This window comes from Euphorbia lathyris, chromosome 1 (genome assembly GCF_963576675.1).
Source record: "Euphorbia lathyris chromosome 1, ddEupLath1.1, whole genome shotgun sequence".
NCBI lineage: Eukaryota > Viridiplantae > Streptophyta > Magnoliopsida > Malpighiales > Euphorbiaceae > Euphorbia > Euphorbia lathyris.
Genome location: NC_088910.1, coordinates 87972324 through 87994675, shown reverse-complemented (window position 1 = coordinate 87994675; position 22352 = coordinate 87972324). Strand labels below are relative to the sequence as shown.

Here is a 22352-nt window from a genome sequence, read left to right as displayed (position 1 = left end):
GACCCATCTTGTTCCTATGGTCTTCTGGCTTCTTGGCTTCGGCACTAGATCCCACACTTCATTTCGTCTGAACTGATCAAGTTCTTCTTGCATTGCATTCATCCAGAATTCATCATACTCAGCTTCAGCGAAATTATTTGGTTCCTGGATTGAGACGAATGCTACGTTGCTCAGGTATCTCCTGAGTTGATATCTTGTCATCAGGGTATTCTCAGCGGCATCAAGAATGGCACTTTCTGAGTGGCGTCTTGGTATTCTAATCTCCTTTGGTAGACTGATGTCTTGCGCTGGCTGTGTTTCAACAATCTCTGCAGATGTAGATTGGTCAGTGAAGGTAATTTGAGTTTCACCTTTACCTTTGGTCAGCCCTTGAGGAAACAACTCAGTAGCTGTTTCTTGGTCAGCAGATGCTGAGTGTGGATCATCCTCGGTCAGCGGCTGGTATCTACCTGCAGGGTTAGTTTCGTTGAACTCTACATGTACTGACTCTTCTAAAACTTGAGTTCGTTTATTGAAAACTCTGTATGCTTTGCTGTTTGTTGAGTAGCCTAAAAAGATAGCTTCATCAGCTTTTGAGTCAAACTTAGCTAAGCTATCTTTGGTATTCAAAATAAAACATTTACAGCCAAAGGCACGAAAGTATCCAATATTGGGCTTTCGTCCTTTCCAAAGTTCGTAAGGAGTTTTCTTTAGTATAGGTCTAACAAGTGCCCTATTAAGAATATAGCATGCTGTGTTGACAACTTCTCCCCAAAAGTACTTTGGAAGCCTATGCTCACTTAGCATTGTCCTGGCTATTTCAACCAAGGTTCTGTTCTTCCTTTCAACAACCCCATTTTGTTGAGGCGTTCTAGGAGCAGAAAAATTATGGTCAATGCTGTTGGTTTCACAGAATTCAACAAACTGTTGGTTCTTGAATTCTCCACCATTATCACTTCGGATGTGAGCCAACTTTAGGTCTTTGTCATTTTCAAGTTTTCTAAACAAATTTGAAAATGTCTCAAATGTCTCATCCTTGCTACTCAGCAAGATGATCCAAGTGTACCGAGAAAAGTCATCTACAATGACCAAGGAAAATCTTCTTCCACCCAAGCTCAGCGGCTGGACTGGACCGAAGAGATCCAAGTGTAGTAACTCTAATGGACGCTTAGTTGAGACAATGTTTTTACTATGAAAGGATTGTTTGGTTTGTTTTCCAGCTTGGCAAGCGTGGCATAATTGTTCTTTTTCAAATTTAAGTTCTGGCAGTCCCTCAACTAATTGCTTTCTTGCTAATTTGGCCAGGAGGTCCATGCTTACATGACCAAGTCTCCTGTGCCATAGCCAGGAATTTTCTTCCTTTGAAACTAAACATACAGTTTTTGAAAACTTTTTCTCTAAGTTCAGCATGAAGACATTATCAATACGAGGGGCAGTTAAAATTAACTCATTTGTTTTACCCTCAAATATTTTACATCCAGTGTCATCAAATATAACTTTTCTCCCATTGTCACATAGCTGAGCTACGCTGAGTAAGTTATATTTGAGTCCGCTGACTAGGGAGACAGACTCAATAGTAGGATTACCTCCAACGGTTCCTGACCCTACTATCTTACCCTTTTTGTTGTCTCCAAAACTTACGCTTCCTCCTCGTTTACGCTCAAATGTGATGAACTGAGTTTCATCACCACTCATATGCCTCGAGCATGCGCTGTCAATGTACCATATTTTTGACTTCTCAGCACACCTCAGGCTTACCTGCAATGTAACTAGTTACTTTTAGGTACCCAATTCTTTTTGGGTCCTTGCTTGTTAGGTTCAACAGGTAAAGCATCATGTTTTATTTTATGGCGGCATACTTAGACAGTATGGCCATTCTTTCCACAGAAGTAACAGCTGACCTTCCATTTAGGATGTCTCACTGACCTGGTCAGCACCCCAGTGCTGAGCATGCCAGCACACCTTTGTGGTGTGTCCTTTCTGCCCACAGAAGTCACACTGGACATTCCGCTGAGGATTCCATCTCTGCTGACCAGTACTTCGGTACTGAGTATTCAGAGGAATATTTCTTTTGTTTGGAACCTTTAGTTGGTTCTGAATGGATGTGACGTCCTTTCTCAGTTTCTTAGAATCTGATTGGACCTCAGAGACAAACTTTTGCATAATTCCAATGTTACTATGCAAATCTGAGTTGTCCTGAAGAAGATATCGAAGGTCACTCAGTTTGACCTCCTCAACCTCGTCACATCGCCTGCTGAGTGCTCTAACCTTTTTATTACACTTTTTGACAAGTGTGTAGAGGTCACTCAGGGCATTAACCATTTCATTTCTAAGCAAGGGTAGTGATATTACCTCAGTTGAATGTTCCTCATCGTCAGATGCAATGGAGGGGTCAGCATGCTCAGAAACACATGGCTCAGTAAGTTCGTCAGCCATGAAACAAATCTTTGCTGACTCAGTGGCATCAGCTTCAGATGATGATGAATCATCACTATCACTCCAGGTTGCCACTATTGCCTTCTTGCCGTTCTTTCTTTCTTTCCTCAGCGAGGGACAGCTTGACTTGATATGGCCAGTTTGATGACATTCAAAGCATGTAATGGGCTTTGAGCTGTCCTTCTTGTACTTGCTGTCGCTGGAGTCAGCTTTGTACTTATCAAATTTTTTATAAGGCTTCTTAGAATATTTGTCATTCTTTTTGAACAGCCTTTTCATCTTCCTGGTAAACATAGCCATCTCTTCATCGTCTGTTGAGCTTCCATCAGTGGAGTCAGCTTTCATGACAAGAGACTTTTGCTTCTTGTCTTCAGACTTTTCCTTCACCTCAAAATTCTTCATCGAGATCTCATGGGTCAGCAGTGAGCCGATGAGTTCATCATACTTATAGGTGGTTAAGTCTTGAGCTTCCTCAACATCGGTCTTCTTTGCTTGCCAGTTTTTAGGAAGACTCCTAAGAATCTTCTTGACTTGTTCTTCCTCAGTGAAGATCTTCCTAAGTCTCTTGAGCTCGTTGATGATGTTTGTAAACCTTGCATTCATGTCAGAGATTCCTTCATCATCGTTCATTTCGAACAGCTCGTATAGTCTCATCTGTTGGTTCACTTTGGACTCCTTCACTTTGTTGGTTCCTTCGTAGGTGACCTCCAGCTTCTTCCAGATCTCTTGCGCTAACTCACAACCTAAAATCTTGTTATATTCTGCAGCATCAAGCGCACAGTGAAGCATGTTTATAGCCGAAGCGTGGTTTTGTAGCTTCTTGAGATCATCTTCTGTCCATTTGGCCTCAGCTTTGACAACTGTTTGGCCAGCCACAACTTCAACAGGAACAAATGGGCCTTGGACTATTGAAAGCCATGCACTCATATTTGTTGCCTGAATAAAGTTTTTCATCCTATTCTTCCAGAAGGTGTAGTTAGACCCGAAGAATAGGGGAGGCCGAGTAATGGACAGCCCCTCAGGTAAGATCTGAGTTGTCTGGTTTCCTGGGAGAAACCGAGTGCTGTTTTCAGCCATAGTGGGGATCAGCTCAAGGTAGTTAAACCTTTCACAGTGAGCTTTTAAGCTCTGATACCACTTGTTGGTCCCTTATAACGTAACCAGTTAGTTCCAAGGGGGGGATAGGAACTATTTAAAATTTTAGTACGTTGAGGCTGACTTATTTTTCTTTGAAAGAGAATTACACAGCGCGCTGAGTGAAGTAAGACACTAGCTTAGTCAACTGGTGACTAAGTCAGCGTCTTTCTTTGAGTCAGGAGATAGCACTTGAGTCTATTCCTGAACTCAGATACTCAATGCACACAACTCAGCGTGACCTCTTTACTTGGTCGGTTTTGTTTAAGCAAGCAATATATATATTAAAGGAGTTTAAGGTTAGAACAATGTTACTCAGCAGATTTATCCAGGTTCGGCCTCTACGCCTACGTCTTGTCCCCGGAACACGTTCCGAGCTTTCGAATTCTCTACTGAGCTCTTTAACGGTAGAGCATCAAACCTTTTACAACAAGAAGCTGAGTATAACAAGAGTACCTTCCTCTATACCTCTACTCACTCCTATTCTATTGCTGAGTACTATAACCAAGTACTCAGCCTCTCCTTTCTAATTCTAGAAATGATAATAAGTTTGTCCTAAACAACAATTGCTAAGACACTTTAGATGATTGGATAATCACTCTAGACTTTTACACAGTAATATGGAAATTGGTGTAAGTATTTGCTTTGCTTTTTCTCACTGAACTTCAAGTGTGAATTTGGTCAGCGTAATGGCTAGTTGAAGATCTGCATCGAATGAAGCAACTGAAAGGCCTATTTATAGTAACACTTGAGGTATCGGTTATTTCAAATTTCGAAATAACCGTTGGAGGGAAACAACTTGATGTCATTGTCACTCAGTACACGCTCAGTGCCGTTGGCCAATCAGATTATTGTATCTTCTGTCTTCGGTCAGTGCTGAGCAGCTTTTAGACAGACAGGCAGAATGTTTCGCCTTTTATGGCAAAGTCTTCCAGACAGCTTGCTGTGTCTTCTGAACTTTACCCAAAGTAGAAATACTTTGTCTTGAAGTTGTTCTTTGCTCAGCTGCTGTCTTGTACTCTTTGTCGTCCAACTCAGCAGCTTCGTTCCGAAGTAGATAAAGAAAGTCTTCCAGATCCTTCTTCATGCTGAGCTGCGTTTTGTCCACAACGACAGCGTTTTGTTTACACGGGCCGAGTTGTCTTGGGCCTTTGACTTTCCTTTGGGCCTTTAGCCTTTTAGTCTTTATGTCTTATAAATAATTTAACTCAACATTGAACAAACACATTATTGTAATAAATCAAAGCATTTAAACTTAGTGTGTTTTAGAATATTTTTAAACATATACTCAAATAATTTTGTCAAATTAAAATCATGTGGAAAGGTGTTTCAACAGTATCTACTCATCGACGTATCTACTTCCAGTATCTACCTGTGTGGATCTACCTTGGCATATCTATTCGTTGTACCTCCGTCGATGTATCTACTTCGACAGATCTACCCATTGTATCTACTTCGACCCAGTTTGGTGGATCTCACTCTACCTTGAATCCTGGTAGATCATCTTCAGATGTAGACAAGACGAACAACACGTGCACCTGATGGCGTATGTTGGATGAATAACTAAGGTGGATCCTAGAGACTACTTCCTTTTCAAGGAGTGAAGTTTCTTTCCTTGTCTAGGAAGGATAGCCTCAAGCTTTCTTTCCTTCACAAGGAAGGATATACATTCTGCCTATTTTACAAGATTCATTTCCTTCACAAGGAAGGATATAAAAGCTGCCTAAATTACAAGTTTTCTTTCCTTCACAAGGAAGGATATACATTTTGCCTATTTTAACCTTTATTTTCTTTCTTCAGTTGTAACCATAGTAAGGATAATTATGTCTTTTAGTTTTCTTTAGGAGGAGTATTTAAACCTCATCTTTGTAAGGAAGAACAACTTTTGATCAATCTAAACTTTCTCTTTGAGAATTCAAGGTTTATACCTTTATCTTGGGATTCACTCCTTCTAGTTTAGCTAGAAAAGAACATCTTTGTTGGTTTTACGATTAAAACCTTCACTTTATCGCTTTCAATCTGTATCACTTAGAGAGTGCTTCTTTCCATCCTTTTCGGTTGCCTTTTGTATTTCACCCCTAAATAGGAGACATATTAGCGTTTGGTTACAAATAAGAAACAACGGTTTATTGATGTTTTAGTAGATAAAATCTGTTGTTTCAATCAGCAAAAAAAAAAACTATATTTTTCATTGCAAATATGTTGTTGATTTTTTTCTGTCTCGACTACCGTCTTCCAACGTAAACAAAAAATTAAAAATCTCAATGATTGAAAGTTTTCAGCCTCTACAACCTTAAAAGACCATCAAAAGGTAGCTTAAAAAATATTATTTTTGTCTAGTGTTAACACTAGAGTTATTGAGGTTCAATCCCTATAGGAGCTTCAAGTAACAAAAGTGGAGCATTCTCCTCCCTTGGCACATGAACCACTGAAGCATAATAAGGATCACACCATTATGAAAGAATTACATAATTGGATCTCATTAACTTCTTAAAACCTTTATTAGAGACCACTAACCTTACAAAGCTAGACTATGACTATGCTTAGGGGGGGGAGGGGTTTGTGATAACATAAGTAAACAAATCTTATATTCGAAATTGAGCACAATAGATACAACCTAGGTAAATACCAACTGCATCCTCCCCAAGCTTGTGAGCATGCACGCTTTTCTTTGATTTTTACGTGGTCTTGCCTCATTTAGGATTATTTCCTAATTACATAAAAGCCAATTTTTTCCTAATTGATCTAGGAATATCAAATCCTATTCAAAGGGTCTCACTCCATTGAAAGGTACATATTACCAACTACACATCTGTGTAACTCTCTTTCTTTTGTAATACTTAATGTCTTGTTATTGTTTACTTAGAATCAAAACAGACTTGAGTGTTGGAGAGTTTCCTACAAGAATCCGGCCACACCTTGTTTTCTATTTATTTATCTTATAGAACATTGAAGGACATCTATATCTGAATTGTCTAAAAGTATCTAACCGAAATTTCCCATCTAAGTTATCATAATTTAATGGTTGAAAGTTTGATGTATATATAAAAAGTAGTGTTGATTCGGCGCTAGGGGCCAGCTTTGGAGACATTAGCATAAGAAGTTATGCACCACTCTTTAGAATTAGGAATCATTATCTTATTCCAATATTGGATAGCTTAAACTTACCTAACAAAAGAAAAAGAAAGCCAAATTCTTTGGATGCCCCCCAACCCAACACATTTACATAACTTCACTAAAAATGAAAAAGACATTAAGAATAATAAAAAAGAGGAAAAAAGTGAAAATACATAATGATTACAATGATCACTACCCAAATCTAAATTCAAAATCAATTATCCCTTTTTACTTGTTTTTCAACCCTTGTTCTTTCTCTTTTGCTCATATCCTCTACTCAATTTCTTCCATGTCTTATCTACTCCTTTTATTTATATATTTTTTCCTTTCTCTTCCTCTTCCTACAATATTCTTCTCTTTCTTTTCTCCATTACTCTGAAACAAGAATAAGAACATGCCTGCCACTTTTTTACTGTTTTTCATCTTTTGTCTCTTCCATTCTTCAGGTAACTTTCTTTTCTTTGCTCTAGTCTAGATTTACTTCTTTGATTTCTTTATTTTGTTCTTGTGATATGCTTTTTCCATGTGGGTATGTTCTATAATTTTCTGGAACTGAAAATAAATATGATTCTTTATTTATCTATTTAATCATATGATACTCAACAACTGGGTTTTGATGATTCTGTTCAATTTCAGACCTTTTTCTTTTGTTTATCATGTGAATAATTTACATATGTTGGCCTACCCCTGTCGGGCACTTTCTTTTTGCGTCTGATTGGACTCTAATTTACCTGTTATTTGCACTTCCCACCACATCTCTTCCAACTTTAGAATCATATATGTATCCAAGTTAATTTCACATGTAAAAAGAAGAAAAAAAGAAAAAAATTTAACCACTCCTTCCTGTAGATTCACATGATACAAAAAACTTTCAAATTCATATTTCATTTGAATTTGGATTAAATAAAGTTGCCAAAACGATATTTTTGAACTTTACTTATGCAACATTTTTTTTTTAATATTTAACTATTAAGACCATATGATATAGCTGATTTCACATTATAATTCAAGGCTAAATGTCAAACTTTTGATAAACACACGGTCAAAAATATAATTTAGCCTTTTAAAATTTGGCTTCTAAAATTTTAATTTCCAAAGTAGCTAGTGATATTTCATTTGAATTTGCCACTTCAACTTATTTAAACCGTTATACTTAACCTTTTAATTCTGACATAGCTAGTGATATTGAACATTTCACAGATTGCTAGTAGTTCTAACAAATTGAAATAGGGGTGTATAACAATTTGGTTTGATTACTAATCGAATCGAGTAAGTTTAATAATTGGACTGAATTTGATTGGATTCGGTTTGACCATAATTTATTATAATAGGTTGAAAAATTAATTATAAAAATTAATTTTTTTTATAATAAATAGAAAATAAGTATGAAACAAAAAATAGTAGTATATCAGATGAATCTATTGCACTCTCATTTCATACTTTCATTTTCCATTGTAGATTTTCATTTTATTATTTAAATTGAGAACAGAAACTAATTTGTTGGGTCCATATCATCAAGACGCAATTGGAGAGTATAGGGAAGAAGAGAATGCAAGAAAACAAGTAAACATAAGTTGTATTTCCAAGTCACAAAAGGATATTACAACTCCAATCACAACGGTTCCCACAATAATTCCGACAACCGGAACTCCGGTAGTAAACCCGAATTCAGACCCAGATACGGCATTACAACCGATGATATCTTCGGGGAGCACAACAACAACAACAACAACAGGAGCGGTATCGGGTGGAGGTAGTTGGTGTATTGGTAGCCCAGGTGCATCAAAGAAGGCATTGCAAGTAGCATTAGACTATGCATGTGGATATGGAGGGGCTGATTGTAGACCAATTCAAGAAGGTGGTTATTGTTACAATCCTAATATAATTCAACATCATGCTTCTTTTGCTTTCAACAATTATTATCAGAAAAATCCAATTCCAAGTAGCTGCAATTTTGGAGGAACTGCTACCATTACTAGCACTGATCCAAGTAAGTCCTTTTTTTTACTATTGAAAATCACCATGGAACTCTTCAAAAATAGGTAAAATTGATTTAATTTTTTTTTTTTTAAATTATTATAGGACAATATTGAACGGTTTTATACAATAGGTCAAATTTATATTCTCCAATAAACTTCAACGGTAAAATTTAATCTTACCACTTTTTATTTGGTAACGTTGAAAGTAAATTAATTTCAGAATTCAGCTTTATAACTGTTTTATTTATTTTTTACCTCAACTGTCTTATGATTTACAAGTGTTGTGGGGAGTCCTTTGTGGACCGGGCCGGATTTAGGTAAGTAGGCTGAGCTTTGAAAATGCTTAGCTAGCGTACCTCATATATAATCGGACTCGGATTAAGTCCAACAGTAATAAAAAAAAGTTTACTTTTAAACCCAGCTAAATCCATAAAATTGTACTTTTATCTTTTATCTTTTTAATTTTTTTTTGGGTAAATTTCAAATAAAATCTTTGTGGTTTCACTAATTTTCAGATAAAGGACTGTGATTTTTTTTTTTTTGTCAAAACGAGAATTGAGGTTTCACACTTGGATTAATGCTATTAAAACCATCTTTAACGTCCTGAAAATGAAAATTTTCAAAGAATTAAAGTTGTTCAATGTCATATTTTTTATGGAACTACATTTTCGATTTTCGAAAATCATCTTTTTTTGGAACTTTCTCTATCTAAATATTAACTTTCTCTCTTTACCAAACATCATCTAAATAATCTTAAAATAAAAAAGTTGAAGAATTAAAGTTATTTAGAATATTAGTAGTTCTTAAAATATGTTATTTTTGAAGTTGTCAAAGATGATTTTAATAATATCAATCGAAAAAGTCTTTATTTTGCTAAAGTTGAAAACATCAATTCTCATTTTAATATTAAAAATATGTCTGTAAATCTATATATAATATAAAACAGTAACGATGGAACTGAGGTGTCACTTCCTCATTTTTTACTGATAAAAAATATAATATAATATATAATATATTAGTTTTTATTTTATTATTATATTTATCTATAAAAATATTATTTAAAGTAAATGTGAAAATCAAATAATAATATTTAATTTATATAACACATTTATGTCATTAATTGTAATTATTAGATTGTATTTTTATTAATATTTATATATTAAGATGAATCCGTGCATTGCACGGGCCAAAAACTAGTTTTTTATTAAATCGTTACCAGAAAATTTGGAGTCTATATACGAGCCTGGCCCAATTTTCGTTTTTAAGAATAATCTAAAATGGGACTTTATGAATGATAGAATTTTGGCAGGTACTACCTCAAAAACTGAAGTTAGTGTATGTGGTGCAGATGAATTACAATTAATTTATTTTTGTAACGACATGATAGAAGTTGATAAAGACCTGTTTTTAATTTTGTATTAATTTCAGGCACAGAAACATGTAAATTTGCATCAACAAGCACAAGCTCATCAGTATTGAACACAACAAATTCAAATGGATCAAGGGTTTTTGGAGCTGTACCTTTCACCCCCTCCACCCCTACTACTGCATCTGCCTCTGCTCCTATTCAAATTAATATTAATCTCTTGATAATGACATATCTAATACCCCACTACTATAATGTAATGTAATGTAGCTTCTAATTTCCCAGTTTTATTGCTTGGTAGTCTATGTTTTTAGAAGAGACTCTTAAGCATTAATATTCATGTGCCTTTAATCAGGCTTAGGCTTAGGCTAGCTAGACAGGCTTAGTGTAATGTAGGGTTGCTATATTAATTAATTAGTATTTTATTTCATGAATTATGAAAAGACATTTTTGGATCCTCTACAATTTTTGTCTAATAAAACACCTCTTATTGGATCTATAACTCCCTCACTTTATACTTTGGCTTATTAATTTCTTCCTATAATTTTGTTCTTTTTTCTTTTTTTTCATTTTTAATATTTTGTTTTGTATGTAGTAGTTTACTCTTGTGAATGTCTAATTTATAACATAATTTCAAGAAAAAGAAACAAAAGCATACTCCAGTTTCTAGAAGCGATTGGAATATGATTAATGGACTCTTTGTTGGATTGTTTAGAGCAACTCTAGTGTAGGGGTTTTGGACCAATTTGTAATTAGGTGGATACTTCCAACCATTAGAGAAATTTTTTTTAGGGTCGTTGGGATTGGGCGAGTCGCTCAATCCAGCGAGTCTCTAGAAATTAATTGCTTAAAAGAAAAATGACACCGCAAAAGGAGAAGTAATTGTACACCGCCCAAATCCAAAGCAATTTCCCATTCACGCAATGTAATTGGCGCGTTAATGCCTACTTTTTTTTTTCATATGTTTTGAGTGGTGGACCCCTACTTTTCCTATGCCTGCAACTTGTTGTCTCAACTTTTTATTTTTAAAATACAATATACAATAAAAGTGATGTATGTGAATTGGGTATTTAATATAATTTTTTGTTTTGGATTTCAAAATCCACATGACAAGCAACAGTAATATATAGTCTTTTCATTGTTTGAATTTATTAACGGTACAACGTTTAATTCAGATGCACGAGGAATACCATGGGTTCCCTGGGATGCTTGGCAGTCTTGACTGCATGCATTGGGCATGGAAGAATTGTCCAGTTGCATGGAATGGGCAATATACCCGAGGAGATTATGGATATCCAACAATCATGCTTGAAGCAGTCGCTTCAATCGATCTTTGGATTTGGCACGCATATTTCGGTGTTGCTGGGTCCAATAATGACCTTAATGTTTTGAGTAGATCCAATTTGTTCCAAGATAATTTGAAAGGAACAGCACCAACGGTTCAGTTTACTGTTAACAACAAGTCATATAATATGGGCTATTATCTAACTGATGGTATCTATCCCGAATGAGCTGCTTTTGTGAAAAGCTTTCCACATGCTAATAGTACGTGGACCAGCACGTAATTGGCATAAGAGCGCACGGAAAGATGTTGAACGAGCATTCGGGGTACTTCAAGCCCGATTTGCAATAGTACGTGGACCAGCACGTACTTGGCATAAAAAAAACTCCACGACATTATGGATGCTTGTGTAATATTACATAACATGATTGTTGAAAATGAGAGACACACTTACTCAAGAAACTTTCCAACTGAGGAATTTTTTGAGCCCGTAGTTTCTGATGACATTCAACTGTTCCGGATTTTGCTGCTTATCTCGCAAGGGATTTACAAATCCGCGATAGAAACATGCACGGTCAACTAAAATTGGATCTAGTTGAGCATATTTGGGAACGTTTCGGAATCACCAACATAACTACTTGAACGTCGGAAATTTTTACTCTTTCAATCATGTTTTCCTTTTAATTTAATGCATTTACCTTGTTCGTTTTTTTCAAATGTATGTTTCCTTAATGTAATGCACTTTTGTTAATTACTAAAATCGATTAAAATTCGGAGAAAATAAATTATATTTACCTATTAATTTTTAAATCCAATTAAATAAATTATTCAAATTATATAAATTTATTCGATTAATATTAAATATTAGTATATTTTTATTTAATTAATATTAATTCATTAATGAATTTTATTATTATTATAAAATAGGTTAATTGATTAAAAGTAATGAAAATTAAATATTATATGACATGTGGGACCCGTGATTGTGACTAACCACTAGAAATGATTTTTTTTGGAGTTATTTTGTTGAGAGGGTTGTTTAGAAATTGGTGAGGTGGAGTGGTTGGAGGGTGTGCAACCCTCCAACCACTAGAGTTGCTCTTAGCAGCCAGGTCCTTTTCTTATATCAATTAAACCAACAATTGAAATGTTAGTTATATAATTATTACTATTAGTTAGGCATTTAGTTACCTAACTGATTCTTAAACTTTTCCGTATAAGAGCACTTCTAGTGGTGCTTCTGAGGGACTGATTAACAATTATTTTAAAGTATCTAACAATTATATTACACAAAATTTATTGTATATGAAATTGGTTAACCTCCAAATTCAGATACTGATCTATGTGAAAAATGAAAAGAAAAAAGAAGAAAGAAAAAAAGCTGGCTTGGCACGCGCTGCATTTTTTGTCTAAAATCAATTGTTATCTTCAAACACCATCAGATGACGTGTAGCATAGAAAAAAATTCTTATAAGTGGGCCCTAGTAAAAAACTGTTGCCATCTTGTTGTTTTTTATTTTTTATAATAATAATAAAATAACAGTAATATTTGGAATTATTGTACATTCATTTGTGCAATATTTGAAAACTTAAAATGTATACAACGGTCCACTAAAAAAATTGTATACAATGGTAATATTTTGTCCAATATATATATATATATATATATATATATATTGGTAGTTTGGTTTAAAATGGACAACAACAATTCACAATCTTTAATTATTTTCACATAGTATTTTTTTTTTCAAATGGAGCATAATCGTGATGAATTTAGTCAATATTATTCTTTCATTCCCGATTCACAAAACACAGAAACTCCAAACTCCCAATATTCGAGCCCAAATTCTTAAATATCTCCAATCCGACCCATTCCACGCAGTTATCAACATGAGTCAAATATATCATATTCCCCGAACCCACCAATATACTACAATCCAGAATATCACTACCAGCCAGGTAACTACAACCATCTCTCGTATATTCGACAACCTTATATCAATCACGAAAATTCGAACGAAGATCATTTTGGAGCAGCCACAATGCAACAAGATTCACCTAATACCGGGTCTATTTTGGAGCAGCCAGCAGAGGGAAACTTGAAGCAAAACATAAATGGAGTTTTTGGATGAAACATTGTTGGACTAACAAAGATCTCTCCATATACACGGATTGCATTGTCTTGGTAATCAAGCATCTTCGCCGTGCAATCAGACTTACTCAAAGTTGACATTATGCTTTTCTCGGGAGAAAAATTAGGGAAACCATTGGTAAAATAAGATGAAGCCATTGATAGTTAAGAGTTTTAGTTGAAATGAATTTAAAGAGTGAATGTGGATAACTAAAGTAGAAAAATTGTTTAATTTTATAGATGGAAATATAACCGTTGGAATATAGCCGTTGGAGCAAACGATTTGTTTTTTCTAATTAAATAAATTAATCAAATAATTAAATTTTTTTCGAATAATATAGTAAAATTTATTTTTTATTTAATTATTAATGATTATTGAATATTATTAATAAATACAAACATTTAAATTAAAAATGAAGAAATTAAAATGTTATGACGTGTGGGATCCATTAAAGTAAGGTAAAAATATCTAACCACCAGATAAGCTTTTATAAGGAGAGTGTTTTATTATGGAATGTGTTTTGTAATAGTGTTATTTGATGATGTGGAGGGTGTTTGAGTATCCAACCAATAGGGATGCTCTAAGAACATTTCTAGTGGTCTCAATAAAGGACTAATTTGCAAATAATATAACTATCAAGTAAGTGTCCAACCATTAGAATGAAGCAAAAGAGTTGTATTCAATTTTGGAGGGTGTCCAAATTTAGATACTAAGAGCATCCCTAGTGGTTGGGTACTCAAACACCATCCACATCATCAAATAACACTATTACAAAACACCCTCCATAATAAAACACCCTCTTTACAAAAGCTCCTCTAGTGGTTAGATGTTTTTACCTTACTTTAATGGGTCCCACACGTCATAACATTTTAATTTCTTCATTTTTAATTCAAATATTTGTATTTATTAATAATATTCAATATATTTTCAATAATCATTAATAATTCAATAAAAAATAAATTTTACTATATTATTCGAATAAAAATAAATTTTAATTATTTGTTTAATTTATTTAATTAGAAAAAAATTCGTTCGTTCCAACATCTATATTCCAACGACTATATTCCAACGGCTATAAATATAAAAAAGTACATTTTGAAAAAACAATTCGCAGTTGAATAAAAATTATAAATATAAAAAAGTACATTTGGAAAAACAATTCGGTAGTTGAATAAAAATTATAAATATAAAAAAGTACATTTGGAAAAAAATAAACATAATGCGTTAAATTAAAATAATAATTAAATAGTCAGGTCGGTGATTCCGAAACGTTCCCAAATGTGCTCTACTAGATCCAATTTGAGCTGACCGTGCATTACTCTATCACGGATCTCTGTATCCCTTGCAAGATATTGCGCGAAATTCCGAATATGTCCACTTTGAACGTCTTCAGGAAGTGTTTCTGGACAAGTTTCTTCAGGAAAATCTCTCGAGTACCTACCACGCTCATTTTCAACAATCATATTGTGTAGTATGATACAAGCATCCATAATGTCGTGAATTTTTCTTTTACTCCAACTTTGTGCTGGTCCGCGCACTATTGCAAAACGGGCTTGAAGTACCCCGAAAGCTCATTCAACATCTTTTCTTGCACTCTCATGTCTTGCTTTATAGCAGAGTCGCTTAGGTTCATGGGCATGTGGAAAGCTTTTTACCAAAGTAGCCCATTCGGGATATATACCATCTGTTAGGTAGTATCTCAATTTGTGTGATTGTTAACATTGAACTGTATTGATGGAGCTCTTCCGGCTAGTGTCTCCTTGAACAAAGTTGACCTGTTCAAAACATTGAGGTCATTATTCGCACCAGCAACACCAAAATATGCATGCCATATCCACAAATCCACAGAAGCGACTGCTTCAAGCATGATTGTTGGACACCCATGATCTCCACGAGTGTATTGCCCTTTCCATGCAACTGGACAATTTTTCCACTCCCAGTGCATGCAATCAAGACTTCCAAGCATCCCAGGAAATCCATGGTGTTCCTCGTGCATCTGAACCAAGCGCTGAACGTCGGCATTATTTGGCCTCCTCATATACACAGGTCCATACACTTCGATAACAGCACGACAAAAAATTTCAACACATTCTAAAGCCGTACACTCGCTAATTTTGATATACTCATCGAGGGCATCGGCGGGAGAGCCATATGCAAGTATACGCAGAGCCGCAGTGCATTTCTGTAGCGGAGTAAGTCCCTTCCTTTTTGCGGCATCAACCCTTTGTTGGAAATATGTTGTGTGATTTCCCAGGTCTGTCGCTATACGTAGAAACAAATTTTTATTCATTTGAAACCTTCTACAAAACTGGTCCTCCGAATAAACTGAATTAGGAGAAAAGTAGTCACTGAAAAGTCGTTCTGCAGCTTCTTCACGATCACGTCTCACATATTTCCTCCGCCGAGGTTCTGATTGCTGGACATGTTGTTCAATTATATTGAGATCCTCTAGATCATCTTCCTCCATCATTTCCACCATCCTTTGGCCTTGTCCCAAAAATTCTTCGCTATTATCGGAAGACATTTTGATACGAAATTGTGAGAGTATTGAATTTTTTTATGTAACATTTCAAAATCAAGCCTTATATATAGTTTTTATTTTTAATATGTTACCGTTAAATATCATTTGAAATTTAATATTACCGTTTTTATAAAACAAAAAAATATTTGTTAAAATAAATATATTACCGTTTTTTTGGATTGATGTAAATGCAAAGCTTTTGTTTTGTTATTAAATATTTGAACAATATTGAAAAGAAAAAAAAAAAAGATCAAATGAAAGCTTTAAAATTATTATTAAAGTACTATTATATCAAAAGCAAGAGGATGGCAGCCGTTTTTGACTAGGACCCCACTAATAAAATTTCATTTTTTCATGCTACGCGCCATTTGATGGTGTTTGAAGACCACCATTGCTTTTTTAGACAAATTTGTAGCGCGTACCCAGCCTTCCCTTTTTCTTTCTTCTTTTCATTTTTGACATAGATCAGTATCTGAATTTGGAGGGTATCCACTTTCAGATACAATAAATTTTATGTAATATAGTGGTCAGATACTTCAAAATAATTGCTAATCAACCCCTTTAGAAGCACCACTAGAGGTGCTCTAATGTCTTTGTTGATTTAGTGGGTCCATTTCTTCATAAGTAAAAAAAAATGTAATTTGTTTCATTTTTTCCAAAACTGCAATTTTATTTTCTAAGTTTTTAATACATAATTCACTCTTTGGTTTATTTGTTTTAATATATTGATTTTTTTGAAAATTTTTAATTCACCCATTTTTTTAAAAGCATTTTCAAACGTAATACACGTTTTAATACAATAATTTTTTTTATAAAAGTTATTTTTTAATTCAATAAAATTGAATAATTACCATAAAAAATATTATTGAATAACTTAATATAGTAAATATTAATAATAAAAAAAATTAGATTAAAGTAAAAAATAAAATGTTATGATTTATGGGATCCACTTATATAAGATGAAAGTATCTAACCGCTAGAGATGATTTGTTAGGAGAGTGTTTTAATACGGATGATGTTTTGTAATAGTGTAAATTGATGAAGTGCAATGGTTGAAGTATCCAACCGTTAGAGTTGCTCTAAATTAGAAAATGTTTAAATACACTTTAATTATTTGTATTCTCTAGACATGGATCCGAGCAATCTCGGGACGAAATCCTAATAGCTCCTCTATCTCGGCAAAGCAAACAACATGGCAGACTAACTTCAAAGCAAACTAAACTCGGTTACCCGAGAAGGGTAGCCCGGTAATAGTTGTGAAACTATTCAGTACAAGTCATTCTTTTCACTTCTATTATTGAGATGGTATCAGAGGCAAGATTTTTGTATTTCTTTCTTTCTTCTTTCATGTTTCTTTCTCTACTTTTGTTTCCTTCTTTATTCTTCTTCTGTAACAAATAACGAATAAATTGGTTGATAATCTAGTTCCTATTATTTACATTTTGATGAAAATCCTTCAGCAATACCGGTTTCTATTGTTATTTCTCTAGAAAGAATTATATTCTTGGAGTCAAAGCATGATAGCGTGCTTTTGAGAACAAATTGAATTTTGTAGGTAGTGATATCGGGCTAAAAGATATCACGTGTGTAAAGTCATCACTACCCTCATTACAGCTCAAGCCCACGCATAACAAAGGCCCAAAACGGTCCCAGCAGGACGGAAACCATTGATGCGGTCTAAACCTAATGAGTGGCGGCCCATCACCAAATGTCCAAACCTTCAAACCTAAACACATCAAAGTACCTCCTAGAATCCTACAAGATAAATTATCTCAGGATACGAAATCCTAAGCTTGTAAAAATTCATAAGGAGGTGACAAACCTTAAACCTAATCATGCACTATACACAAGTATAAGCACAACGCTCAGTACGCTAACTACTATCTCTAAACTAGTCCATTCCCTTCCATTTGGTCCTAGATCATAAACTAACTTAGGCATCAGAGCGGGTTTATCAGACTCCGACCCTATCTGACGTGCTTATTGTTTTACAGGATCTAATAAGACGTCAGATCATCATCACGGCCGAGTCACGTGACCAAGTTCAGGTAACAAGTTATCATTGGTGCGGTGAGCGTGGATTCAGATTATCCACCTTCTATCAAAATATTCAGCGATGGCTCAATCCGGTCGAATTCATTTAGAGATCCACCGGAGTAATGATGAAGAGGTTGATCAGCGTGCGGAGCCCCAGCCCCGGATAGACCCTCAGTACCAGCTCCTATTTATAGCCAATTTGTGTATCCATTACTCAAGGTAGCTCCTAAAAAAATCAACCTTCTACCCACTACTTCACTACAAATTTGGGGAATAAGAATCATGGACAAAGCTTGGAGAACATGGCTAACAGCCAACAAACTAGGAGCGGCGATTTTGGTTTGTTTCCCAATTTTGTGTTTCTGTAGCAATCTTTGAAAAGTCACAACTCCTTCATTACAGGTCCATTTGATACCCATGAGTAGTCATTGGAAAGCTTATAACCCTAAATTCCAAAATTTCATTGTCTTGAACCTCTAATAATTCGTCAAAGATGGCTATTCGAGTTTGCTAAAAAATAGCAGCTTTATTCCCACATGTTTATTTTATTTTATTTTATTTTTCTTTTTTTTAATAACTTCTGTTTTATTTTATTTGTTAACTATATACTAAAATATAACCTATACTATTTATTTGCATAATAATAAAAAAAATAAAACTACCTCCCAACAATAATATAATAAATGGTTCGGTTAATCGAAACCGTGGTTTTTGTATAATAGAAACCTAAACTGAATTTGAAGTTTGTTAAAATCAACTTATATAAACCAAACCTAAACATCGATTTGGTTAACCAATATTTCTAGCCCTGCATGGCCTTTTGCCACATGGGGATTTGATATTGTGAGACCCTTTTTCCAAAAGCCAATAGGCAGAAGAAATATCTCCTATTAGCTGTGGACCACTTTACCAAATGGATAAAGGCCGAGCCTATGTGCAGCTATTACGGAGTCATCAGTTATCAACTTTGTGGATAAACAAATATTCACCAGGTATGGGATACCCCATACAAACATAACAGATAACGGAATACAATTCAATTCTTTGGCTTTCAAAAACTATTGCTACAAGTTATAAATCAAACTTCGGCTCACTTATGTGGCATATCCCCGAACTAATGTCGTGAGAGAAGTAACCAATCAGACCATCGTGTTAGGCTTATAGAAGAGATTAGAACTTATAGATTCAAACTGGGCAAATCAGTTACCCAGTGTATTAAAGGCTTATCGAACCACCCCTAAGACAACTACAAGAGAAACCCCTTCTCTATCTACTGTGGAACTGAGGCATGTACTAGTAGAGATTAGAGCAACAAGTCCAAAGATTGCATTTTATTCAAAAGCAGACAGTGAGATAAACATGCAACAAAAGTTGGACATGGCTGGAAAAAAAGAGAGCACATGGCAATCAAGATGGAAGCTTACAAGCAACGAGTGAAAGCAATTTATGATAGAAGAGTTTGACCAAGACAATTCCAAGCATGTGACCTCGTCTTACGTAGTACTGAAGTGTTACAAGCAGACGAAGGAAAAGGAAAAATGGGAAGATAATGGGAAGGTCCATTCCAAGTAACAGAATGCATCAATTCCCACACTTACATGTTAAAGCAATTAAAGGGGAAGCTTGTACCCAGAACATGGAATGTGATAGCACTAAGAAAGTATGATCAATAGATTATTTATGTTGTTTTTTTTTGCTTATTTCTTTATCAGCTTTTGTAGGTTAAAGATTAGGGAACTTCCTGCCATTTAGCAAAAGCCATGTAAGTTTTTGCCCCCTCTGCAATCAAAATAGTTATTAATAAAATTAAATGCTTATAGACACTACTTCTTTTTTTTAATTATCCTTTTGTAATTCCTTAATCGATTATATTAAAGGCCAATCTTATGGATGCTAAAAGGATTTCGAACAACGGTCTTAAGTCGAAAAAATTCCGAGGAACACACTCCTTCAGTCAAATTAAAAGTACTCCCACACAGATTAAGGATGTGACCATTCAGTATTAGCAATTATACGTCCCATCTCACAATATAAAAAAAGGGTATTTCTTCTTATAAAGAGGAAAATGTAGCATGTCACACTACGCCAAAACACTCTTCAGACGACGGTTAAAAACCATCGTCCCGCGAGATATAAATCTGTCACGGGGCTCGCTGCCGTTTGTTGCACCTTAAGACGATGGTCAGGTTCTGTCATGTTTCGTCATCACATATGGCATTAGCCTATTTCCTTACTGTCATCTTACCCTTGTTACGATGCAGCTTATTTATTACTTCCGTCACCTTTAATGTCATCACATGACATTCTAATAATTAAAACCGTCAGGTTAACGTGTGGAAAATTGACATATTGAATTTGAGATGACTGTTCGTATAATAATTTATGCCGTTATAGCCTGTTTAGATGGCATAAATCTTAATCAATCATGTCAAAGGATTTTTTTCCAGATGACAGATACGTTTATTTTAATGTCTTTTTATTGTTGTTTAGATGATATTTTTAAAAATTAAAATGTCACTTTTTGCCTTCTTCTTCGTTTGAATGTCTGGTTTTTACCTGAATACTGAAACATACTAAAATATGAACTTGAAATTCTGTATATCAATGGTTTTAATTTTATTGGAGACCAATACTCATAATATGTTTACATTTGTGCACATACATTTCTGAATTAAAACACACAAAAAATAACCAATATCTTGAATAAACGCCAATCCATATCTTGGAGTAATAATTAGGCCTATAATCCCAAAGGTCTTGGTATCTGCAAAAGCCAAAGCAGGTTATTAATATTACACACAACCCTAAACTCAGTAATTACAGACCCTTCCCCTTTCACGGCCTTTCACTTACCACAATCATATCACTATAAATATATGCATCATACGCGTTTAGAATCCATACCTTCAACAACCCAGAAAACTTACGCTGTAACAACGGATCCCCTTGTTGAAACTCCACAAGAGATAATTGCTGACTTGGAGAAATTGTACATGGAGAACCCAGAGTGGCTTCTGGCCATCGATGGTACGTATGTCAATCCATAGTTGTTCTGTAACTCTTCCTGGTTTCTTCTGTGTATTTCTAATGATTCTTCTTGGATGATAACACACAGGTCCTTGATAGGGGTCAAAAACCCCTATCTTTGGGTACGGTTTTAGGACGGTTTTTAGCATTATTTCATGAATAAGCGAGCAATTCTTGCATTTATATGCTTTTGTGTGAGTTAGTTAGAAATTGGAAATGTTTTATTTACTTTTCGTTGTTTAGGCTCGTTTTTTGGTTATTTTAGGCAAATATGGCCAAAATAGCATGTATGTTAAAATTCCATTATCTTTTATAGCTAATTGATCCGCCAAAAGTCGCACCAAACGGAGTGTCTACTCAAAATGAGCGATTGGCGGGTCAATTTAGCCTCGGAACTAATGTTATTTGGAGTTTTCGTGCATGTGCAGGCTAAAGCAGGAACGAGTTTGGGTGAAAATCGCGTCTCGGGGACCCCCGGCAGTCGCTCGGCGAATTGAGCATCGGTGAGCAGCCTAGGCGGTGCTCGGCGCGCAGCCCAGGCGCTGCTCGGCGAGCTGCCCAAGCACTGCTCGGCGCGCAGCCCAGGCGCTGCTCGGCGAGCTGCCCAGGCGCTGCTCGGCGCGCAGCCCAGGCGCTGCTCGGCGAGTTGCCCAGGCGCTGCTCGGCCGAGCAGGCCCCTGGAGGCCAGCTCGCGACGAGCTGGCCTGCGGGAATCGGTCAAAAAGTTCAATTTTTCCCCCACGACTCCACGACCGGTCCCACGACTTCCCACCTGCATAAGGATACGAAATAGGTCAAAAAGAGGGCCCAAGCTACAACTATAAATAGAACTTTTCCATTGTAAATTAGATATCTTTCATTATTGTAATTTACTTTAGCCTTCCCCTTGAAATTCCTCTCCATCTCCTCCATCTTCTTCAACCTCCATTGAAGCTCCTTCAAAGTTGTTCACCGAGGAATATTCAAGGTCCGTCCTTAAGACCTAGGAAGCCGGCTGCAGAGTAGACAAGTTCCCTGAAAGGGATTTTCGTATCTCCTTTTATCTTTCCTTGTTTGTACTCTTTGATACAGTCTATGAATCCTAGGCTAATTATATCCTGTGACATTTGATAACAACCCAAATTATTCTTGAATAAGGAATAAGGGAAAATAAATAGAAATAATGGCAATTAATAGCTATTAAAGGGGAATAAAGACTTGACTGTTCGAATACCTCAACTCTGAGGGTTTCAATGCTAAATAATGGGATTAATGGAGAATTGATAGCAATTAAAGATGAGTAATGACACAACTCTTCACCTGCTTCCCCATTAATGCTGAAGGTTACAAAAACCTATATAAA

At 35.3% G+C, this 22352-nt stretch overlaps 2 protein-coding genes across 3 annotated transcripts; one reads left to right on the top strand and one right to left on the bottom strand.

The window, feature by feature from the left end:
• The first annotated feature begins 6845 nt into the window (after positions 1–6845).
• LOC136211078 (PLASMODESMATA CALLOSE-BINDING PROTEIN 3-like) lies at positions 6846–10500 on the top strand. 2 transcript variants are annotated; one of them, XM_066002604.1, is made up of 3 exons: positions 6846–7112; positions 8156–8656; positions 10074–10500. In XM_066002604.1, the coding sequence occupies exons 1-3, from the start codon at positions 7061–7063 to the stop codon at positions 10274–10276; spliced, it is 756 nt and encodes a 251-aa protein (XP_065858676.1). In that variant the 5' UTR covers positions 6846–7060; the 3' UTR covers positions 10277–10500. The 2 variants fall into 2 exon arrangements, with proteins under 2 accessions (XP_065858676.1, XP_065858678.1); XM_066002606.1 differs by having other exon boundaries at positions 6851–7112; positions 8186–8656.
• Positions 10501–15124: 4624 nt separating this feature from the next.
• Positions 15125–15949, bottom strand: LOC136218611 (uncharacterized). The gene has a single exon (XM_066005602.1). It carries the CDS (start codon positions 15947–15949, stop codon positions 15125–15127), a length of 825 nt encoding a protein of 274 aa, XP_065861674.1.
• Between the last annotated feature and the right edge of the window lie 6403 nt (positions 15950–22352).